The following is a 25,220-nucleotide window of genomic DNA, read 5'->3' as shown; positions in this document are numbered from 1 at the left end:
AAAAAAAGAAAAAAGGTGGTAAATTCTCCTGTACAGTATTTGAGTGTTAATTAATAGATTGCATTTTGCATGTGTATGTGGGGCTCTTTATTTATCTTTGCAACTCTTCTTTTTTCTAGGTCCTTACAGAGAAGGTTGTTGATTGAGTGAGTAGCATGCTGACATGTTTCCAGCACAGCGCCTGTCTGTCAGGGGTGGTGCAGCCTGTCACAAAGGGCCATAGAATAGGCGGGGCAGTGAGTGCTCAGTGCGAGGTCTTCCCATCGGAGCACACAGTGGGAACACAACTGGGCCAAATGTCATTAAATAGTGCAAATTCAATTTGGACCTCAAGAAGTAATCAGGACAAGATCTGTATTTTGCTTTTGGTATTCCTTGTTCCTGTGAGTTTAAAATAATATCTGAAAATGGAATTTGTATGGGAAAAAAACAATGGCTTTTATGAATTGTTTAAAAAAACAAAAATGATGTCATTTCAACTAAATATTCACATTCTCAGAGATTTTTACCTACTTGTTGGACACTTTTCATTATATCTCTCCATGTCTTATCCACAGTTGTAAATCGTCTGCCTTCCTCGGGCATTTGAGACAGAATGTCTGGAGAACTGAAAATTGGTTCCAAGTACAGCCACGTGGCTTGAACCTTGAGCCACTCATCCAGAATCTCCTGCAGCAGCAGGAGCTTGCCCTCCCAATCTCTGAGAAGCAAAACACAGTGGCTCTTATCAACAGCAGACCACGCCATGTTTCAGATGACTAAACTCAAACCATGACTGGACTGTTAATCTTGTATGAAATGTTGTTATTCTACTTTCCATTCATTTGTCTTCATTCAAAGATAAATCTCTAGATTTGTTCCACAAAATTTGTTTTAAAATAATAGCATCAACACTGATGCTTATATAGATACATGTTAAGATACACTTATCTACAAATGGGCTAGTTTCTGTATATGTCATAACAATAAGCCTTTCAGCAGTCCAATTCCATGGCTAGAGGGTACAAATTGAGAAGTGAGATTTTGGAGACAGTACTGGTATTCTCAGTGAAGGGCATTCTGAACTTCCTAGGAAAGGTAATTCTATCCAAGATTCATTTCTTTTAACATTTTCTTTTTATAAAATATTTGGGCCCATCAAGGCTTTATTTTCAGAATAAAATATTTCAATTCATAACATGTAACTAGTATTTTTTAAAAGTCTATATAATCCTAAGTACTTTTGTGTTGACATTCATGAGAAGAAAGCACTTTAGAATTTATAATAGGTTATTAGTTCATTTCTAAATATGGAGAACAAAAATAATAACCTGATTTCTTCCAGAATAAATATTATTATTATTATTATACCATAAACTAACAGTTTTACAATCACATTTCTAAAGTCTCACTGTGTATTTGCTCTGTCCTCACAGATATACCAGTGGAGAGACTAAGGCACATGGAAGTAAGTACCATATTCAAGTTCACCAAGCTAATAGGCGACAGAGCCAGATTTGAACCCAGGCAGCTGTAACCATTGTGCTAGAAAACTGTTTTGTTAATGGCAACAGAACTTAGAAATCAGATAACTTTATGTGTACAGTAACACATTCCACATCAGCTTTAAGTGGTGGTCTGTAATTTTAGATTGTTAAAACCAGGAAATATAAATAGGAGTTTAAAAATCACCAGGCATTTTCAAGTGGCTCTCTAACACTTTCCTTTCAATGGTTATCAATGAATATGTTTAACTTCTTTTCAGAAGGAAGAAATGAATGCCTCTGCTTTCCTCTGGTGCTGTTCCTTCTTTCTCCATCTAACCCATGACTGATGCAGAAAAATTTCCCACTGGCTAATGATCCCATGCACAGTCCTTAAAAATAGACTCTATATAGACTACTTTCAGAGTGTTTCAAAATTTAGTGTTGATGAGCACACTGGAGGAAGCCAGATAGGAGGCAGTGAGTATGCTCAGTTTAGGATAACATATCAATAACCTAAGGCCAAAACTACCAAGTAGTTAGCTTTACTTGTCAAGCAAATTAATATTAAAGATGGTAGTCTGATTTGGATTTACTCTATTTTTGAGGTAACATATAAACTTCTTATGACAAATTATAAAAATTGAAAATATTGACAGAGGGGATAAGAGATTAATGTAATCGGCTGGGTCAGTCAAATGCCTATTATACCAGATTAAATTCACAGTTTTATTCTTTTGTACTGATTTAATAATCCTTCATGCATATGAGTGGAACTTATAGTAGACTTTTAGGGATTATTTACAATAAACTAATTAGTATATTTGAAAAATGACATTAATTTCAGTTTTATAGTTTATGGGTTCCATAAACTATGTTCACAGACATGAAATTATTTTTGAGAGTCAAGTATGTAAGATCAGATTGTAGGCAATAAAAATGAATTTCTGGAGGCTTATTGTCCACTACCTTTGTTATGAATGTAGAAGACAGCCTAAAAGATTAATTCTCTCCCAAAGGCAATAAAGGTTATCATTCCTTACAATGAACTATTTAAAGTATTAAGTATGAAATGCAGAATCACTTTCAAAAACAACTCTACATTACATACAAGTCATGATTTTGTTAACAAAACAAGCGTTGATTTTGGTAACATAGTATAAACATTGTCATATAACTATCACTTTACCTCATTTGTTTTTCATAAGGCTTAATGAAAGGAGATCCTCGCATTGTTTGTGTCTTGATGATGTGGTCATCCAACAACATCTGAATTTCATCAACTGATGACAAAATAAATGTCCCAGATTCTCTATAAGAGAGAATGACAAATTCCATTGTGTCCCACTCAGTGATCATCTTCTCTAAGGCCTTTTCGAGAGAATATTCTTTGCTAGCTGCTTCACTAATACCTTCAAATTTCTCTAAATACGGTTCCAGATGCATGTCTAAGAAAGGGGAGACAGAGGAGTCAGCTGCCGGCTGCAGAGGGTAACCGACAATGTTGGACATGGCCTCCCAGTGCCTGGGGCGCAAACCAGGATTACAGATCACTTGAATGAGAGGAATGTGCTGCTTGAACTCTTCTATCTTTCCTCTTACTTTTTTTGTCATTTCCAATGCATTTGGAGAATCATGAAAGGTTTTCTCCAGCTTGTAGAGTCCTCTCCAGTAATTTCCAACATCTGTTTCTACTTGGTCTGGATTCACCTTGTGATACGGTCCTTCTGTCCATCCTTTATATTTACTGTTAAATTCGACAGCGGTTTCATAGAGACGAAGATAGGGGTTCAAAGCATCTTGGATTTTTTTGCGTTGAGGATATATTGATGGTAACCAACCAAATGCCTCCTCTTCTGCATTAAACTGCTCAATCTGAAAGAACAGGTATTAAATTTATTAATCTGAAAGTGAATGATATTCTAAATTGTTTTAAAAAAATATTTATATCAAATGTGACCCCAAAAACCTCACTAAACCCTAAGGTTAAACTTTATTAGACCTAATCTAGAAAAACTGAGGAGTCTCTTTTTCCTATTTCTTTTTTATTACACTTTCCTGAAAGCAATGACTGGTTCTTAACATAGTAAAATAAAGTTACATTTATAAAGAAGCCTTTGCCCATCCAAATATACTGAGGATATAGCTTCATTCGTTAATTAACAGGAACCTTAAGTATTTTTAACATACACAGTACGTGTTAGGTACTATAGAAAAAACTGTAAAAGTATTATATTACAAAGTACCAACTCCAAGGAGTTAGTAATTCAACCAAGGAGATAGGACATAAGTACTTGAAAGTTAAATAGCGATTATTCAATAACAATATAAGCAATAGAAGAGCCATCTTAGAGCAACAGCTGCTTCATATTGAAATGAACAGTATAGACAAAAAATGCTATCACTCTGAGATGAAAGAACATGCTAAAATAATTTGGTCACAGGTGCTTCTATAGAGAAGATAGAACTGGAGCTGGGTCTTGAACATAGATAGTATAAGAAGAGGCAAAGAAAGCATAATTTCTTTTTAGTTGTAAACTATAAGAGGATCTGGATGGTTTACCAGAGAAATCTATCAAATTAAAATGTGTGAGATCAATATATAAATTATGCCATTTACTTAAAATTTCACTGGCATCAGTTATAAAAACTCTATAGTTTATTTCTCATTTCTCAACATGTGTTTACATATTTTTGATTACTATAGACTAAGCACCTGATCTGATAAAATACATCTTTCAATGAAAGAAAAATGGTAGAGTTTCAAATATGGTCTGTTTTCATATATCCCCTTTTTATAAAAAAACACAACTGCAAATGTCAAACCATATAAATTACCAATCTTATATGGTAAAGAATATGGCTTCCCCCCCCCCCCTCCAGTGTTTTCTAATGAGAGAGCAGTTTCGGAAATGGCAATATTGTGAACAAAGTAGCTTGATGGGAGAAAATAATGGGCCTGTTTAAAAACACAGTTACCAAATCCATGCTGGTTTCTATGAAGATGAGAAACTAAACAGTAACCAGGTGCCATCACATGATGCAAATGTGTAAATGACACAAAATAAAAATTAAGAAACAGATGGAGATAGAACTCATTCTTTCAAATAAAGGACAAAAACCATTGAAATGTTATCACTACCAGTAGAAAACAGCAATGTCACTTCTTGAAGCAATGTTACTTCTTGAAGAAATAGAATGTCTGTACAGCTTTTGTTCCATTTATACTGTAATCTAATTAAATGTAGTAAATTTCTTTTATTTGAATATATTTCTTAAAGATGAATACATAATGCAAATTCAATGATCTTTCTTTCTAACTAATTCATCCTCTTAAAAATTTAAACAATACCTTGTCTGCCGCTAGGTCCAACTTTCCGTTCAGTATTTGAGCCTTTTTCAGGTATCGATGTATATCCTGAAGATCTCCAAATGCGTAAAATTCTTCTGACTGCTTAGCATAACTCTCTAATTCCTCCATAAACCGTTCACAGCGTAACTGATATAATAAAAACAATATTAGTTGTTACATTTTGAAAGTTTCTTTTTTACTATATTTTTTATTTTAGTGAGAGGAGAGGAGAGACAGAGAGACAAACTTCCACACAGGTTCCAACCGGGACCCACCCAGCAGGCCCACGAGGGGGCGATGCTCTGCCCATCTGGGGCTGCTGCAGGTGGTTGCTTCTCCCGTGTGCCCTGACAAGAAATCGAACCTGGGACTTTCACACACCAAGCCAACAATCTACCGCTGAGCCAACCGGCCAGGGACTATAAAAACTTAGTAAAATTGAGACATGAGTGTTTCAGCTTACACCGTTAACATCGTACTTACAGACTATGTGGGTGAACTAGTTTGGCTGCACGTGGTGGAAGAATATGCAGTAAAGTGACACACGAGTGAGGGAATCGGGACCCACAGTACGCTTACCCACACCATTTTGGACTGTTAGAAGTGTATGTGTTCCATTTGTGTTGATTTGTTTGGTGACTTTTCAACACTTATCATGGCTCTTAAACTGTGGTAGGGTAGGGAAGTGACTTAAGTTGGGGTGTGTTTCGACTCACACCAAAATTCAGGTTACGTCATTGTTGTAGGAATGAAACTGTATCATAACCTGAGGAACCCTTGTACTGAAAAGTCAAAGACAAGGAGTGGGAAGAGACAGGAGATGAGGCTGGACAGGGGGAAATGACAAACCATCTTATATGTCGGACAAATAAAAGTTAGAGTAATGAAATGCTAAGAATGATAATTCCAGGCATAGTCCTTAGGCACGTTCGGGCAATTATAGGGTGGAAGGCACACTTCATCAAGGGAGCTTTGACATTAAATGGTAAAAATAAAATAGCATAAAAGAACACTCACTATGAAGTGTATATGATAAAGATTATTTTTATTAAAGATAATGTAGGCAGTATAGTCAAATGTTTTCTCCCTTGAAAAAAGTGATGACACTACATCAATCTAGTGTGCATACTATCTCCTAGTAAAAATGAGAGTACGAGAAAGCTAAAATGTGTAACCTATGAGATGACCGAGTTACAATGCTACATAAGGAGTTAAAATGTAAACATTTCCAGAAAATGAAAATAATTTAAAATATCTATGATGCCAACCTTAAGACCTTCTTGATATTGTTCTGTTTTCTCTTTAATGATATTCCGGTGTTCATCAAAAATTTCTTCCATTCTTCCATACCACTGGAAAACATTATTATTGAGCCTAATGTCCGCCGGAGAGAAGTTGGCACACTCAATAAGGAAGGCGAGACAGTTTTTAGAATCCACCAACCTCTGTCCCAGTTCAATCATATCAGTTGTCTCTACTTTCTGAATATAAGCCTGAGGGGAAACAAAAGTTACAGATGGCATTTTAATGAACAGCTCATGTCAAAAAATAGCCTGAAGAAATACACTGCATAAATATGTACAGACTTTTTATAGTACCACAAACTTTTGGTTCAAGATAGGGGACTGCAGTATAGTTTAGTCTCATCAATCCCAAATACCTCTAACTAAAATAGCAGAGGAGAAATAGAACATACTAAACAATATATAAGAAATACTGGAGAATCAGAAGAGAACGCTGTACATTTCTGGGAAAAATGAAGCAGATGCTATCTGAGTGATGCTTATTCTTTCAGACTAGCATTTTTTGGGTACCTATTATGTGTCTGACATTGGGCCAGGTGCTGGCAATTCAGTGTGACAACAAACAGACCTGCTTTGACCTCAGAGAGGTAATAGTCTAGTTGAGAGAGACAACTATTAGTCAAACAACCACTCAACAAATGTGAAATTGCAAACTTGCAATAGACAATAGTGTTGTAACACTTTTCTCAGTTAAAAACCTAAAAAAAAAAACTATGAAAATTTAACAAAAAAATGGGATAAATAATATAGATGAGGAAAACTATAATATTTTATTAAAAGACATTTTTAAAGTTCTGAATAAATATAGAAATATATGTTGAGATGTAATGGTGTAATGATGTAAATTTTTCCTGCAATAAGGCTATAAAATCAGTGCAATTTCAATAAAAATTACAGTTACATATCTTAAAAGTCTAAATGCCAAAGGAAGCCTGCTACCCCACTGAAGAATGAGAAAACTGGCCATTATTTGTAACTACCCATGGTCACCTTCCCTCTTATACCCCACCTCACTGTCTATGAAGTCAATGCTTCTTCTGCTTTTTTGATGTTTAAACTCTAATCTCCACCTTTCTTCATTTCTATCTCTAATATATATATACATATAAAACATGGCATATATGTTTGCAAAGAGCAGAATTCACATTAAACTATAATCATTACCTTAAATTTAGAGAGGAATTATGGAAAATGAGGAACTTTCACATTTCACTTTGTACAATCCCATATTGTTTAAATTTTTACTTTTGTAATTAAAATAAAAAAAATAAGTGACATGGCCTAGAAATCTTTCATTAATACATCATCTAAATTAGACTAAATGTTTTTATGTTGCAATTCCAAACAAATAAGATGCAAACCATGGCTGCTTCCACAAGTGACAAAATGTCTAACTGAAAATATAGTACTTTTGTAATTTGTTTAATCAGCTTTCTGTGTAGTCAAACAGCTGGGTTTCTATTTCTTTTTTCAGATATTAAATGATTAATTTCTGTATTGAATAAATTGAGAAGCTATTTTGCCTTTGCAGCAATAAATCGTCTTAAGGTACAGAAATCTTCTATGTAACAGTTAATGTATCCCAATTGCTAATTCTGTTAAAGTTGCTATGAACAATAGAAATTCACATGAAATTAGCTTAAATTCCTAAATATCCCCAGTAATGGCTAGGACAGTAAATTAATGATACTCTTCATAGTCAATATTCATTTTCCCAAAGTAATTCAAAGTTATGAGATCCTCCAATTATGTTTATACTTACCCAGAATCAAAGCATCATTGATGTCTTACAATAACTAAAATATACAAATATTCTAAAAGAGACTATAGGCATATGTGAATATTATACACTCACATTCACATAAATTCACACACTAAGAACCTTAGTCCAACACAAATACTTTAAAAAACCAGAACTCTTTTAGTTAGAGGCTGATATGTAATGACTTTAACCTTTGTTTACGTGAATAATTTAAAATATGCATTATCATTTGAACTCCTTTTGCAATTTTCTGCCTAAACAAAGATTTGAATGCTTTCTCAAGTTTTTCTAGGTTTGCTTTAATATTCTAAAATCTAAAAATCAAAGGGTTTTATTTTGCATCTTGGGAATGCTAAAAAAGAAAAAGATCCTCTAAAAGCTTACTGTTATAAAAATGAAAAGGGAATAAAATGAAATGGTGATTAACTACTAGTTGTTTTATATTAATTTATTCACCATTAGGTAATCTTCAAGTACAGAAGTAACAAAAAAAGTGTTAAAAGTAAGACATCCACTATTTTCAGTACCATAAATCCTTTGTTTAAAACATAATGTATTTCAGCAAACTATAGCAGAATTTTTTTGTGTGTATTTTTCTGAAGTGACAAATGGGGAGGCAGAGAGACTCCCGCATGTGCCAACCGGGATCCACCCAGCATGTCCACTAGAGGGTGATGCTCTGCCCAGCTGGGCTGTTGCTCCATTGCAACTGGAGCCATTTTTTAGTGCCTGAGGTGAGGCCATGGTGCCATCCTCAGTGCCTGGCCAACTCGCTCCAATGGAGCCATGGCTGGTGAAGGGGAAGAGAGAGCTATATAGAGAGAAGGAATAATCGGAAGGGTGGAGAAGCAAATGTTCGCCTCTCCTGTGTGCCCTGACCAGAAATCGAAACGCAGACTTCCACACACCAGGCCAATGTTCTACCACTGAGCAAACCAGCCAGGACCTATAACAGAAATTTTTAAAACATAACAAAAGATAGTTTATAGGAAACTAATATTATTTAAGAATTAAATATTTGTTGATAAAAAAATGAAAGGTGATCACTTATTTCAGGTTGCCCAAGATAGTCCTGATTTATGCCTTAAGCATGGTAATAACTAATAATGGTGCTCTCAATAATATTCTGGTAGGTGATTACATTAATAGCTTCAATACGTCACCTCTCCCACTATCTATGCCCTGTAGCATCCTCTCACTCTGATTCTGTGATCACGTGACTTGCTTTGGTTAATGGGATGTTAGCTAATGTCATACAAGGAGAAATTTGAAAAGCATTTGTAAAATTGAGCTTGCTTTTGTGCCTCTATCACATCATAAACATTCCCAGATGAGCTAGCTGGAGTTTGAGACAAGAAGAACAAGTCAAATTGCTAAATGTTGTAGTTACGCTAGTTAATCCAACTAAGAACTAGCTGACCCAACTGAGTGAGTAACCCAATTGAGGCCAGAAAAACTTTCCAGGAGTGCCTAGCCTAAATCTCCAAACTGCAGGTTCAAAAGCTAAATATAAAAATATATATATTTGAAGCCTTTGTTTTAACTTTTGGGGAGATTTGTTATTGTATTATCATGTCGATAATTATAAGAGTTGCGAGAAAAAAGAAAAAAATTAATTCATACACATACAACTACAAAGACTTTATCAATAGTACCTTCATTGCCATTAGTTCTGCTGTATTTGGAGGAGTGCTAAGGGCTTTTTCAGCTATCTTCTCAAATTCTTCACATAAACTGAAATAACAAACAAAAGCAATCTTGCATAATGAATTTCATCCCTTAATATGTTACTATATACTACTTAAATGTTCTATTACATGAAAAATAAAGCAAGATTATCTCATCTATATGACATCCAATGAATTTAAAGCAAATTTGTATTCATTTACTTATTCAATACACATTTAATGATCTATTGTATTCCCAACTACAGTATTAAGTGATATAAAAACAGATAAAATAATGATCCTCAAGAAGTTGACAATCTTTATGGGAGGCGGAACCATAGCAATCATTCTAGAGTTTTGAGGGCCCTAGCAGAGATTTAATTGAGATGGCAGGGGGGAAAAAGGGGTACAAAGGTAGGGCGTGGTTAACGTTACCTGAGGGAATGGTTAAATTGGGCCTGTGCTCAGAAACTTCTGTTAATATGCAAATATTTCCTACTGATTTAAGTTGTGGCCAATATAAATAATGAACCTAATGTAAGGCTAAAAAAAAAAAGTGTGATGAATTCTAAGGAGGTCCAGCTAAAATGTATAGAAATTGCTTCAAGAAGATTGGACGTGAGGTGAAGGAGAGTAGACTAGCACACTGATAATGGCTTGAAGTTGGGGGCTGGAAGAGGTTTTTGAACATGTTTGTAAATCTCAGAGGCAGAATCACAGTGAAGAAGAGATTTCATCCAGAGAGATGATTGGTAGAGCCAGCTCCAGAGGGGTGAACACAGTGGCATTGGGCTCACAGGTAGAGAGAACTCTGAATGCTGTAACAGACTCGTGCTCTCTGGGAAGACTGGTTAAGAGTGGGTTCATAGAGAGGTGAGTAGAGACATATAGGAACAAGAAGTTGAGGGCATTGATATCTAATGGTTCCTATAATAGTCCTGACACGTCCTCTGTACATCCACTGAGTCTGGTGAGAGGTATAACTGGGAGAAAATGGAGAAAGTAGAGCTGGTTTAGCTCAGAGGATAATTAAAATGCAAGGAAAATAGCTGTGAAATTAAAATATATCATATATTTCACTCAGCATGAAAAGCTTTCATGATGGGTGGTAGCAGAGCAACCAAACGGCGCCATGATTGGCCCACCATGAAAGCTGGAACGCCCACTAGTGGGTGGGAAGGACCAGTTGACCAGCACTACAAAAGTGGGCAGTTTTTATAAAAAGGTTCGCCATCACGGTTCTAGGAGAGCCCATGTTGTAGGAGAGCAGAGAAAGGTGAGCAGAAAAAGGCCACGTGAAGAAGGCCAGGAGAAGCAGCCAAGATGGCGGAGTGCTGAGGGAGAAGCCAGTTTGCACAGTTTGTGCAGAGAGAAGGAGATGAGGAACAGAGGTGAATAACGCTGGTGAGCTAGAAACCTTTGATTCTAGGAAACTCAAATAAGTCAGTGGCTTTGGGAGCCCTGAATGAAAAGGGAAGTGTTTTCCCACTGTGTGTATTTCTTGCCCACCAAGTGCAAGCTAGGATTAATGCTAATGGCCCACCAGTTCTTGGCTCTGTTGTTTCATTACCGTCTGTCCAAATCAAATGCAAACCTGCATGGGCCAAGTGGCTGTGATGGTGGCCGTGCCTACTGGCCTTACACCCCCTCTTCAGTCTTACCCCTTACCTGTCTTCCCTCATTTTGTGTATTGATTTTACAAACTTAAAAATCTGAACTTAGATAATTTCTACCTGATTTATGCAAATGAAATGCAAAATATTTTAATACTACCTTAATTCAAAAAATTGGAAAGGCATATTTGTGAAGAAAAAAAAATTAATAAATCACCAAATAACAAAGACAAATAGAGATAAGTTGGATATTATCTTTTCTTTTGGGTCACTCTGACAACACTATTTTAATGCATTTCTTTAACTGAATGACAGCTGATTCTATTTCACATCATCCTTCCAAAATAAAAGTATAATCAATGTTACATAAATACCTTGTATTTAATTCTTGATGATCTTGGAACATTTTAGCTATAAGTTTTCCACAAATAATCTCTGCTCGCTTCACCAAAGCTCTGATTAATTCCTCACAGCGCATTTCAAACATTCCTAAACGAACAGTCTACAATGTTAAGTATTAGAAGTTTAATAAACATGAAAAATTAAAAGGTTCTCAGAATTTTGCCTTTCTCATAATATTAATTTTGTGTGTGTGTGATTTAACAAGATTGAAGTTTTATATATATATAATGTAGGCAGGTTTTCTAAATACTCATTTGTTTTTACAACTATCTTCTGGGTAAATCTCCTTGAAGAGTTTGTTATCTTGGAAGCCAATTCTATTTCAGGACAATAATAAATACGAAAACTTTGGAGAATTGAGTTATTGCTAAATAGTGTGGGGTTTAAGTGTTCTATTTGTTCTGTACACAAAAGTAAATGTTCATAGTAGAGTGTTAGAAAATATTTAAAAAGACTAAAGAGGAAAATTTTAATTTACCAGTCTCCTATTAAACAGAAGAAACCATATTTTAGTGTAAATACCATATTTTCTGAAAGATTTATAAACACTAAAAGAATAAATAAATAAAGTTCTTGGAATTTTTGAGGGGTCAAATTAAGGTACTTAAAAAGTAGACTTTCAGCTCTATGAACATAAGAACTCTGTCTGGTTTGTCTAATTCTACATATCCAGGGCTTATCATAAACCACGGCACATGAAAAGGCTCAATAAATATAATATATTTTCCTTTTGATAGTAATGGTCTAAACCTTCACTGTATGGTCTAAAAACATATTCTGATAAACTTGGAAAAATTTCGATAGGTACAGAGAAGAGTTGTACAAAATGGGTCATTTACCTTTGTAGTTGTGTACTGTATATCTTCTATAAGTTTTTGGTATTTGCGGATTTCTTGTATTATTTCCTCATAATGATGGTTTTCTGTAAGGAAAGCATCAACATCTCGCTCAGCTTTCCTGGTGACCAAACACTCATACTTGTCATAGAGTCTGAGGTGCTCCATAGGTGCCACACTCTCTTTCATTATCACCTCCCTAACCTTTCTTTTGTGACCTTCAACAATTTCATCCAGAATTATAGGTTTCAAGGTGGTTGGTTTAGAGTTACTCTCCTAAACAATGGGGGAGAAAAACAATTTTAGTTATTTACAATGCCTTATATTAAGGCAACTTTGTGAAAATGCTAATCTTAGCATACTGACATTTTTTGTTCACTAGGTCTTTTTGATTTTCTAACCTCTATAGAAAGATACACAGTCCATTCATAGCAGTATTTTAAATAGTTAGGTTTCATACAACTTTTTATTATTTCTTAAGGCTACCTACCTGTGTTTTGTATTTCTGTGGGGATAAAGGACAGTCACTTCAAAATATACACAAAGGGAATATAAAAACAGCTAAATCCACATTTTTCCCCCAAAGTTAGAAGTGGGGAGGCAGTCAGACTCCCGCATGCACCTGACAGGGATCCACCTGGCATGCCCACCAAGGGGGATGCTCTGCCCCTCTGGAGCATTGCTCTGCTGCAGCCAGAGCCATTCTAGCACCTGAGGCGGAGGCCATGGAGCCATCCTCAGTGCCCGGGCCATCTTTGCTCCAATGGAGCCTTGGTGGCAGGAGGGGAGAAGAGATATAGAAAGGAGAGGAGGAAGGGTGGAGAAGCAGATGGGCGCTTCTCCTGTGTGTCCTGACCAGGAATTGAACCCAGGACTTCCACACAATGCTCTACCTCTGAGCCAACCTGCCAGGGCCTAAATCCACATTTTATTTGTGCAATTGTATATTCTAGTTTTATAAAGTAGTGCTTGCAATGTACACTATTCTTTACTTTTTTTATTTTATTTATTCATTTTTAGAGAGAGAGAGAGAAGGGGGGTAGGGGCAGGAAGCATCAACTCAATTCCCATATGTGCCTTGATCAGGCAAGCCCAGGGTTTCAAATTGCCAACCTCAGTGTTCTAGGTTGATGCTTTACCCACTGTGCCACCACAGGTCGGGTTTCAATGTACACTATTTTTTAAAAAATAAGCCATATTAATGTCACATCATCATGCTCTTTGATAGTAGTATTTTTTCATCTAGAGGAGTAACGTATCTAGAGCAAGAAAAGATTGCTTATTCATTCATTGATCTGATGTTTGATTCTGTGAACAGTAGTACTAGAGCAGACAAAAGTCTCTAGTTGCAAATTTTGCATTCTGCTATCATTTTTAGAATAATTGTAAGAATGGATCAGACATAATTTTAAATAAGCAAAGTATTCTAAACAACTTTTCTCCTCCCCCCCTCTTTTGTAAATAAGAGGACAAGTAATTGTGCCTACATGGTTTATCAGCTTGAACCAAGTTACATTTAAAAATATATATGCTCTGTCATTCAGAAGGCATTTTTAAGTGAGACAAAAATTATTGTTGGTAGTGGATATGCTGCAGCATTCAAATTGGTAGTATCAAAGGATTCCTGAAGAGAACTGAGTAATTTGGACAGGCATCTAGGATGCATTGTTGGCTATGTCCCCTAGTGGGAATTTCAGGAAATGGTTTTGTTCAGAACTACTAGATGCTTCATGAGAGTATTTGTGAGTCTCACCACCACCACTACCTCACCCCTTGACTCAGTAGAATAAAATGATCTCTATTATGTATTGTATGTAATGTAAAATTATTGGGTCTAGTGTGAAGCTCATAAATATTCATTACAGAATGTTTCTTAAATTTATTAACAGCCTAATTTTTAAAGGCTACATGTCTATCTTCCTAAATAAAACTGGATACTAGTACTTCAGAACTATATTAAAAGCATTTCATATGACTTCTAATCAGTTCTTATCAAGAGTTAAACGATATTTTGTATGAGACAGTTCAAGTGTTCAAAAGCATATCAAATTAGATCATGAGATGGTGATGTGCTTGGATTTAGCACCTTAGCTCCTTGTAGGGTTTTTTTCCATGGGGAAAAAGTGCGTTTAATTTCCCCTTCAATTTCTATCAAAGATTGAGATAAGAAGTAGTTATACAATTCCATTTCATCAGTTGCTGCCAAAGATCATTAAGAGCATGTTCAATTCTCTTACTCAAAGCTCTTTCTGAATCGTTTATATTTAGGTGGCTTTTTTAATAAAACCATCAACACCTGACCAGGAGGTGGCACAGTGGATAGAGTGTTGAAATGGGACGCGGAGGAACCAGGTTCGAGACCCCGAGTTCACCAGCTTGAGCTCAGGCTCATCTGGTTTGAACAAGGCTCACCAGCTTGAACCCAAGGTCACTGGCTCAAGCAAGGGGTCACTCGGTCTGCTGTGCTTCCACTCCCTGGTCGAGGCACATATGAGAAAACAGTCAGTGAATAACAAAGGAGCTGCAACAAAAAATTGATGCTTTTTATCTCTCTCCCTTCCTGTCTGTCTGTCCCTAACTGTCCCTCTCTGTCTCTCTCATAAAAAAGTAATAATAATAATAATAAAACCATCTCCAACAAAGCAACTTTAGTAACCATCCTCTTCCATGCTTTCTTCTCTTTCCTGTTTGATTAACATTTTTAAAATATTGTTTAATTTTTAGAAAAAGAAAAAGACAGAAAGAAAGAGAAACATTGATTTGTTGTTCTATTTATTAATGCATTCATTGGTTGATTCTTGTAGATGCCCTGCCCAAAGATTGAACTCACAACCTTGGCATGTGCAGTGTGCAGAGGACACCCTGACCAACTGAGCTACTCAACCAGAGCCTTGAATAACTTTATTTTTTTTTTTAATTTTTTTATTTTATTTATTCATTTTTAAAGAGGAAAGAGAGAGGAGAGAGAGACGGAGAAGGGGGGAGGAGCTGGAAGCATCAACTCCCATATGTGCTTTGACCAGGCAAGCCCAGGGTTTCGAACCGGCAACCTCAGCATTTCCAGGTCGACACTTTATCCACTGCGCCACCACAGGTCAGGCCTTGAATAACTTTAAATCCCTTTGTTTCTCTCCGAGAACAAACTTTAGATAGAGGGACTTCCCATTTTCCTGCTTTCTCCTTCTATTTTTGTTTACTCATACTTAAAAAGTGCTTTTGCTAAGGACTGTCCCTCTCTGTCCAGTATATATGCAAGTACTATCCTTTTGGAGTCTTATTATCATTCCTTTGTTTGGTGTTTCTTTTTTCATGCATCTTGATAGTCTTTTTCATTTGTATTTTCTCAGCAGGGCGCTGGGTATGGTAGTGTTTAGACTGCAGACCAATTATCTTTTTTTGCCTTCTTTGAACATTCATGAGCTTCTTGATCTTTCTCCTCCCTCTTTCTCTCTTGGTGATCCAAACTATCTCCATAGGTTAGGCCTCTAGGTGCAGTCCCCCAGACACCAAGAAGCTCTCAACTTTCAGATAAGGGCACTTCTAAAATGCAAGAGACTCCCATTTATGGCAACATGAGGAACAGATATCCCGAAAACAACTACCCAGTTCAAAAAACAGGAATATGCTGAAGAAATGCTAACTATAGCTTTCCTAATGCATAGCTAAGGGAGCAAAACAAATCTAAGGATCCAAACCTGAGAGAAAGGATGAACTGAGAGGTAAGTGTGTGGAAAGGAGCCATTGCCATGGAAACTTTACCGACCCCTTGTGGTCCACGCTCTGCTTCAATGAATCTCCAGCCAGGCGCGCACGTGCGTGCGTGCGTGCATGCGTGCGTGTGTTGGGGGCAGGGAGGGGGAGACTAGCAGTTGGGAGACAAAGCCTCAAGCCTGAGCAAGGTGGGAAAACACAATCGGTATTCCCACCTAAAGCTAAGAACACCACAAGGTGACACAACTTCAAAATGAGGGTTCTGAGGACACAAAACTTCAGAATGCTGAAAAGTAAAAGAACATTTGAATGAGAAGGCAAAAGTAAAGGGAAATGCCCTGTTTGGGCTTTGTTTCTCAGAGAAGAAGGAAAAAGATGTTTATCCCAATAATTTGTAACCACAAAGCTTGTTCTCACATAGGTTAAGCATTCACACTGCCAGTGTTGTCCACAAAATTCTCAGGCAAGAATTTTGTTTAAAATGGTCCTTGGTCTACAGGGGCCTCCAGAACACCCGTGAAAAGAATATGCATATTCTTGAGGAACCATTTTAACCAAAACCTCAAAGACTTTCTTGCATAAAATCCTTACATGTATAAAAATAAAGGAAAAGCACCCACAAATATAAGCCACTAGGAACAGGAGTCATCAACAAACAAAAAAGCAAAAAAAAGAATGAATATATGACTAAGTATAAGAGGCTATCAGAAATGACCCAGCCTATTTGAAAGAGAATTTAATGGAATTACTAGAAAATTATAATAAAATAACTTTTAAAGTTAGAAGTTATATGAAGATGGTAATATTCTCAAAACAGAGAATTGCACAATGTTGAGTAAAAACAAAAAGACACTGATTTTTATAAAATGACTCCCTTTATACACAGGCATGAAAAAGCTAAACAGAAATTGTTTAAAGCTATATAAAAACGTAGTAAGTGTATCTTAAAAAAATCAGAATAATGACTACAAAATGCAAGCTAGTGATCCTTTTGCTGAAAAGACAACAGTGTGAACAGGCAGGGGCCATAAAGGATGGGGAGGGTATAAAGGTGTCAGTAGTAGTCTGTTAAGTTAAATTGTAGGTACAGAGGAATTAACTTTATTATTACTTAAAACTGTACACACTAGTCACCTATATATTTTGTATGCATGAAATTTTTATAAATTATTTTAAAGTAAAGAAAAAGGAAGTTACAGGTTGAATTTACAAAACTTGAAAACCTTGCAAGTTAAAGAATTTTCAGACATGCTCATTTCATATACTAGACTGCAATAACTACAGTTGAAATGTCATAGTTCAGTATAACTTTTCTAATATTGGGCCAAAGAGAGAAAGGAAGTAGGATCTCTAATTTGAAAGAATGAAGACATCACTCTTAAGGGAAAAGGTATTACCCTCCTCATGGAGGGTAGTCACTTGGAGGACATTATGAGAGCAGGACAAAACGGAGGTCCAAGCATGGTATGAGTGCTCCAGCAAATATTCATGACAGCTTCAAATCTGATCACAACTTGCAGGTTGCCCTTCAGAAAGTTTTCAGTTGATTTCAACGGAAGAGTGGACTAAGAAGTTAGGTATATCGTACAGGAAGCTAATGGGAAATGTATTCTTTTGGAGCAAAACTTCCTTATAAATCAAAGCAGAGGATACACGTTTATATCTTTTAGAATAAATACGAAGCAAATGTCTTACAAATTCCAGCAATCAGAATATACTTGTTACTTACCCATTTGGAATACAGTTTTGTTTCAACCCTTGGCACAAAACTCACAGCCTTAATCATGACATCATAAATATTTACAAGGATCTCTATGTAGTCATTGAACTCAGGTTCAAAGTTAATGGTGTTGTCAGTAAGAATCAGCCTCAGGATGAAACCTGGGTGTTCAAAAGCTCTAACAGAATCCTGCAAAAATTATATATTCTTGTTTTATTATTTATTAATTATTGTATTATTTTCCATAAGAACAACTGTAAGCCTACTTTTGCCCCACCCTGTACATAGGAATTGTGATAGATTAAAAAGTACACTGGTCCCATTTAGAATGCATGGGAACTCCATCTTCCTCTTATGCCCTAGACAGTTAAGCCAAAGAAGAGCTCTGCTAAAAAAGTACACTTTAAAGCGATTCCGTTAGACCTGTTGGTGTCATTTATTGGTCCTAAACACGCTGGGGAAAGGAGGATGTGCATAGCAGTGGGGCTCTAGACTGGCAAAAAAGAGCCCAAGAGGAGAACATTCAAATTCCCAAGAAAAAAGAAATTCTCAGGTTCTGCTCACACTGTAACAGGATCTTCTTTCAGAAAGAAAAGAGTTTCTCGTAAAAACTTTCCCCACCCATCATGTCCCAAATTTTCCAATTATGGAAATTTTTACTCATTTCCACTAATCCTCACCAATGTGATAATACTCATATATCTTTTTTTTTTTTTTTTGTATTTTTCTGAAGTTGGAAACGGGGAGGCAGTCAGACAGACTCCCGCATGCGCCCAACTGGGATCCACCTGGCATGCCCACCAGGGGGCGATACTCTGCCCAGCTGGGGCGTTGCTCTGTTGCAACCAGAGCCATTCTAGCACCTGAGGCAGAGGCCATGGAGCCATCCTCAGTGCCCGGGCCAACTTTGCTCCAGTGGAACCTTGGCTGTGGGAGGGGAAGAGAGAGACAGAGAGGAAGGAGAGGGGGAGGGGTGGAGAAGCAGATGGGCGCTTCTCCTGTGTGCCCTGGCTGGGAATTGAACCCGGGACTCCTGCACGCCAGGTCAACACTCTACCACTGAGCCAACCGGCCAGGGCCATACCCATATATCTTAAATATGCAGGTTGACACTGACTTTGTTTTAAACAGATATGCAGAATAGATCTAAGGATATACAGGGTGGGGCACAAGTACAATAGATTTACAGTTATAAGCATGTGAAACAAAGTTAATTCTTGTATTATTATGGACTAATCATTGTATTATTTTCCATACTAACAACTGTAAAACTACTTTTTGCCCCACTCTGTACTTTCTACTCTCCTACTGGTAAAGGTATTTATCATTTCTTCCCTGAAAAAAATTAAAAATAAATAAATTAATATAACCAAACTATACTTACTGGGGGTTGTGCAATTAAGTCTGTAAAATCTTGCATGGAGACTAAAGTGAGTTCCTGTAGTTGTAAAGTCATGAGTGTAGCAGCACAATTGAAAAAAGACTCCAACTTGGCACTGCTGTCACCAGTTGGCAATTGCTTTTTTTTGTTACCTTGGTAATAAATATTGTCTACTTCTGGAAACCACCTTGAAAGAACAAAAAACTTTTAAAAGTTACTACTTTTAGTGAATGACTCTTTCTACATTGAATATTAACCATAACTTCTGGACAGCCAAAGGTCTTCACAGAGAGTTACAGTGCTAAGTGACATTACCCACTTTCTAAAATGTAAGTGCTAGAATATTTCACTTCTCCCAGGAAAAGAAATTTTCATCATAGCCAACAAAAAATGACTCAATGATGTGATGTTTTGAGAAAAATGTAAATCTAACTCCTGGAAATATGATTGATGCATTTTTTGAATAAATATGACAACTAACTTTACTGAATATTACAAGATAATCCTCTTGTAATAATCCAAATGTTCTTCAGGGAATGAATCTATTTAAAACTAAAATGTGAACAACTGAATGAACCAACAGTGTTTATTGGGTTCAACCCAGTTGGCATTTTATGCCATTCAGTTTCACAATGACTTGAAAACAAGATGCAAATAAACAAAATCAAGTATATTATTTTCTTTATCCCCTTAATGTAAAATCCTGAAAGAGTGACTAAGTTAAAACAAAGTTCCAAATGGTTATGTATTCTTGTAATAAGAGTAAAACAGTGAAATTCATATATAGACACATCATGATGACAACAAGTGAAGTTTTCAGTTTACAAAACCACTGTCCAACACTATAAAACCAAGGAATACTGGTATCTCTTTTACAAGAAATAATGGAATTTTTAGAAGGAAATCTTACCTTTTGCAATGGTATGAATAGACCTGGAGATTATTATGCTAAATGAAATAAGCCAGGCAGAGAAAGACAAATAACAGATGATCTCATTTACACGTGGAATCTAATGAACACAATAAACTGAGAAACAATATAAAAACAGAGGCAGGGTCACAAGGAACAGAAGGATAGCTGTCAGAGGGAAGGGGAATGGGGGGATGGTATCAAAAGTGAAGGGATTAGCCAAATTATGTATACATAACATATAGATACAGATAATAGGGCAGTAAGTCCCAGAGGGAAAGGAGGGCTAGAGGTAGAGGGAGGGGGTGAAATGGAAATGGAAAGAGACTTTGCATGGGGCATGAGGGCATGATGTGGGGGATTGAGGGTGTTATACTGAGTGTGACACTTGAAACCATGTTAACACAATAAATTATTTTTATAATAAAAATAGAAAGCAATAATGGATTTTTAAAAAAGAAGAGCCAATAATCTCGGGATTTGCTTGAATGTTCAAAGAGTGACCTAAGTTCTAAATATATGCATTTATCCCCTTAACAAACATGTGTTTAGTATCTACTATGTGCTAAAAGCATATCATGGGAGATATAAAAATACATGCATGACATCATCCCTTCTCTCTTATAATAATCAAAGCAATGTGTGCCAGCACCAAAACAACTTTAAAGTCAAAGGATAAAGATATCATTTTCCATTTATTAAAGAAGAAGTGTTTTAGAGTAAAGATGGAAGTTTCTCTGAAAAATAGATAAAAATATAATGAGAAAGATTCTTAGAAAAAGATCTAAAGTAGAAGTAGAATAAGTAAAATATGTGGGGTAGGTGAAGCTAATGTATCTGATAATTTCACTCTCTACAGTAGAGATAATAGACTAGAAAACAGAAAGAAGTGGGGGGAATCTCTGAAGAATTTTGCATAAGTTGGGAGCCAAACATTCAAACTAGGGACAGCCTGATACTCTAAGATGAAGCCATGGTAAAACTTTTTTTCAGCACCAAAAACAGAAAAGATAGGTTAGGTCCAGGTTGCAGAAAACCTTAAGAGTCAGGTTAAGAAATGTGGATTTATTCTGTTAACAAAAGGGAGGCATTGAACTAGGGATAGTTTAAGATTCATCTTGCAATGGTTTGTAAATACTATTAGAGGAGGTTAAAGGGCTTCCAAGGGGTAGTAGTAATGGGAATTAAAAGAAAGGAAACACATGGAAGATGTTTCCAAGAGAGGATCAAGAATAGTTCGGGGTCATAAAATAAGTCTCAATAAATATAAAAGGATGAAACTCATACAAAAGTATAAATCAACATCAAAAGGACACTCTGGAAATTCACAAATATGTGGATATTAAACAACACAGTCTTAAACAGCCAATGAGTCAGAAAAGAAATCACAAGGAAAATTAAAGATGAAATGAAAAAAATATATCAAAGCTCATGGAATGCAAAAAAGTAGTGATCAGAGGGAACTTTATACCTGTAAACATCTACATTAAAATTTTGTAAACTAAGTCAGTTATCTAAACTTCCACTAACAACTAAAAAAAGAATAACAAAGTAAACTCAAAACAAAGAAAAGGGAAGAAAAAACAAAATAGAGAATAAAAAACAATAAAGAAAATCAACAAAACCAAAAATTGGTTTTTTAAAAGATCAACAAAATTAACAAACTTACATCTAAACTGGCCAAGGAAAGACTAAAATTGTTCAAATTGAGAATGAAAAAGCAGACGTTAATACTGACCTTACAGAATTTTTTTTAAAAAAAGGTTACAAGAGACTGTAATGAACAATTACATGCCAAAAATTAGAAAATCTAGCAAATTCCTATAAAGACAACTACTAAAACTGACTTAAGAAGAAACAGAAAGTATAAATAGCTCTACAGGTAGAGGTAATAATTTTTTTTTTTTTTTAATTTTTGAGAGAGACAGAGAGTGAGTCAGAGAGAGGGATAGACGGGGACAGACAGACAGGAATGGAGAGAGATGAGAAGCATCAATCATTAGTTTTTCATTGCGCATTGCAACACCTTAGTTGTTCATTGATTGCTTTCCCATATGTGCCTTGACCATGGGTGGGCCTTCAGCAGACCGAGTAGCCTCTTGCTGGAGCCAGTGACCTTGGGTTCAAGCTGGTGGGCTTTTTGCTCAAACCAGATGAGCCCGTGCTCAAGCTGATGACCTCAGGGTCTCGAACCTGGGTCCTCTGCATCCCAGTCCGACGCTTTATCCACTGCGCCACCACCTGGTCAGGCTTTTTTTAAAATTATTTTTAATTACAATTACCATTGTGATGGAATAGACCCCCTACTGACTTTTTTTATTCATTTTTTTTTTAGAGAGAAGAGAGAGAGAGGGAGAGAGAGGAGAGACAGAGAGAGAGAGAAGGGGGGAGGAGCTGGAAGCATCAACTCCCCTATGTGCCTTGACCAGGCAAGCCCAGGGTTTTGAACCTCAGCATTTCCAGGTCGATGCTTTATCCACTGCGCCATCACAGGTCAGGCCAATAATTTTTTTAATAAAAAAAAATTTCAAAGAAGCCAGAATGCAAGAACAGATGGCTTCACTGCTAAATTGTACCAAGCATTTAAAGAAGAATTAACACCAATCTTTCACAAATTCTTCCAAAAAGGAATACCTCTTAATTCATTTATGAAGCCAGAATTACCATAATACCCAAACCAGGCAAAGAAATCACAAGACAAAAAACTACAAACCAATTTCCCTTAAGAATTCAGACATAAAAATCTTCAACAAAAGACTAGCAAACTGACTCCAACAGCATACAAAAGGGATTACACTTCATGACCAAGGAAGATTTATCTCAGAAATGTAAGGCTGGTTCAATATATTAATCAATATAATATACCATATTGATAGAATAAAGGACAAAAACCAATTATTATCTCAATAGATGCAGAAAAAGCAGTTGGCAAAACTTATACTATTTAATGATAAAAACGATCAAGAAACTAAGAATAAAAGGGAAATCCATCAGCCCTGTGGAAGGGCAACTACACAGACTCAATGGTGAAAGACTGGAAGCTTTCCCCTAACATCAGGAACAAATAAAGATATCCACTCCTGATACTTCCATTCAATATTGTACCGGGGGTTCTAACCTGAGCAATTAGGCCAAAAAAAAAAAAATATGTAAGTAGAAATGAAGAAGTTGAATTATCTCTATTTGCAGACATGGTTTAACATATAGAAAGCTATAAAGAATACACACACACAAGAAAACATTTAAGATAATAAACAAATTTAGCAAGGTTGCTGAATAGAGGGTCAATATAGAAAATAGCGCTAAATTAGACTTAATCAAAATTTAAAATATTTGTGCTTCAAGGGACACTATTAAGAAACTGAAAGAGTAAACCACATAATAGGGAAATGTTTGCAAATCATATGACTGATTGAAATCTGGTATCCAGAATATATAAAGAACTCTTACAACTCAACAATAAAAAGACAGATTACTCAATATAAAAAAATGAACAGTGATTTAAATAGACAGTTATCCAAACAAAATAAACAAATGGAAAATATGCTCAACATCATTCGTTACTAGGGAAATGCAAATCAAAACCACAATGATATAGCCCTTCACATCCACTAGGATGGCTATAATAAAAAAGACAGACAATAAGTATTGGCCAGCATGTGGAGAAATTGGAACCTTCCAACATTGTTGGAAGGAATGTCAAATCTTACAGAACTTTTAGAAAACATTGTGGTAGCAACTCCACTGCTAACTATATATCCAAGATAACTGAAAACATATGTTTATAAAAGACAAATGCTCATAGCAGCATTGTTCATAATAGCCAAAAAAATAGAAATAACCCAAATGTCCATCAATGGATTAATAGATGAACAAATGTGGTATATCCACCAATGGAATATTATTTGCCACGAGAAGGACTAAAGTATTGATATTTGCTATAACATGAATAAATCTTGAAAACATTAATACTTAGTGTAAGAGGCCAGACATAAATGGTTACATATTGTAACATTCCACTTAGATGAAATGTTTAGAGTAAATTAATCCATAGGGACAGAAAGTATATTTGTGGTTGCCAAGAGCTTGTGAAGGGAAAATGGGGAATGGGGAATAGCTGCTGACAGATACAAGGTTTCCGATTGGGGTAATAAAATTAGTGGTGATTATTGTACAACCTTTTGACTATATTATAAACCACTGAATTGTACACACATTAAAGAGGTAAATTCAATGTAAATTAATTCTGTCTTAATGAAAAAAAGGATATTTAGTAACACTGTATGGCTGGGAGTAGGGTGGGGGTAGTGAGGATGTAGATGATGAAAAAAAGAGACAGACAATGTCAATCTTTGCCCGAGGATGATCCAGAACAGGGAGAATAGCGGGTTTGGAAGAGCAAGCATGATTATGGAGATGCTGAGATTCAGTTGCTAACATGGAATTCAACTAGAGACACATAGTATAAAATTAGTAATAAGGGCCTGGATATCAGAAAACATATAAGATGGTAAAACAGCTGAGATAGATAAAATCATGAAACTTTTGAGACTATAAAGAAGAGAAACAGCAGCCAATACCTGGGCAGCCCCTACTCATAGAGCTACTCAAAATAAGTAGAGCCAAGTGAAAGAGAGAAACACAGGCCCAAGTACCATAAAAACAGATTTCCAGAAGGCAGGGCTGATAAACCACAGCAACTGCTAAGTATAAATAAAGCTTGAGGAATAAGATAAGACATTTGAGTTTGGGATAAATGTCATATTTAGACATTTGCTAACTGTTTCTCCACTGTGATGAGATAAAGTTCTGCCTTTACCAATGATAACACATCTGACTCACTAAGCTATGGTCATTCTTCCATTAGAATCATCAGGAAGGACTAAGAGATACAGCTAATCAATCTACATCTTTCAGCAAATTATTCAATAAAGGTACTTTGACATCCAATTTACTAAAATTTACAGTGGTAATATATTTGTGGGGTATAACCCTGAGGTTATAGATTAAGACAATTTATTCTTATTCTGTCCTTAACAGGTCATTTTATTCTCTGTAATTAATTATGGGATTTCATTTGATATCTCTTCTAACTTTAT

General features: G+C 36.0%; 1 protein-coding gene across 1 annotated transcript in view; it reads right to left on the bottom strand.

Moving 5' to 3' along the window:
* LOC136338635 (dynein axonemal heavy chain 7) overlaps window positions 1-25,220 on the bottom strand; it is a 290,684-nt gene that overhangs the window by 200,115 nt on the left and 65,349 nt on the right. The window contains exons 11-19 of the mRNA XM_066281198.1: window positions 19,215-19,398; window positions 17,840-18,019; window positions 12,403-12,675; window positions 11,536-11,663; window positions 9,537-9,615; window positions 6,084-6,308; window positions 4,816-4,962; window positions 2,653-3,338; window positions 514-700 (exon numbers count right to left, since the gene is read on the bottom strand). Of these exons, the coding sequence (XP_066137295.1) occupies window positions 514-700; window positions 2,653-3,338; window positions 4,816-4,962; window positions 6,084-6,308; window positions 9,537-9,615; window positions 11,536-11,663; window positions 12,403-12,675; window positions 17,840-18,019; window positions 19,215-19,398 (2,089 nt within the window). The remainder of the gene's footprint in view (window positions 1-513; window positions 701-2,652; window positions 3,339-4,815; window positions 4,963-6,083; window positions 6,309-9,536; window positions 9,616-11,535; window positions 11,664-12,402; window positions 12,676-17,839; window positions 18,020-19,214; window positions 19,399-25,220) is intronic.

This window comes from Saccopteryx bilineata, chromosome 5 (genome assembly GCF_036850765.1).
Source record: "Saccopteryx bilineata isolate mSacBil1 chromosome 5, mSacBil1_pri_phased_curated, whole genome shotgun sequence".
NCBI classification, from domain to species: domain Eukaryota; kingdom Metazoa; phylum Chordata; class Mammalia; order Chiroptera; family Emballonuridae; genus Saccopteryx; species Saccopteryx bilineata.
The sequence above is the reverse complement of the archived record's forward strand: the minus strand, read 5'-3'. Positions and strand labels throughout refer to the sequence as shown.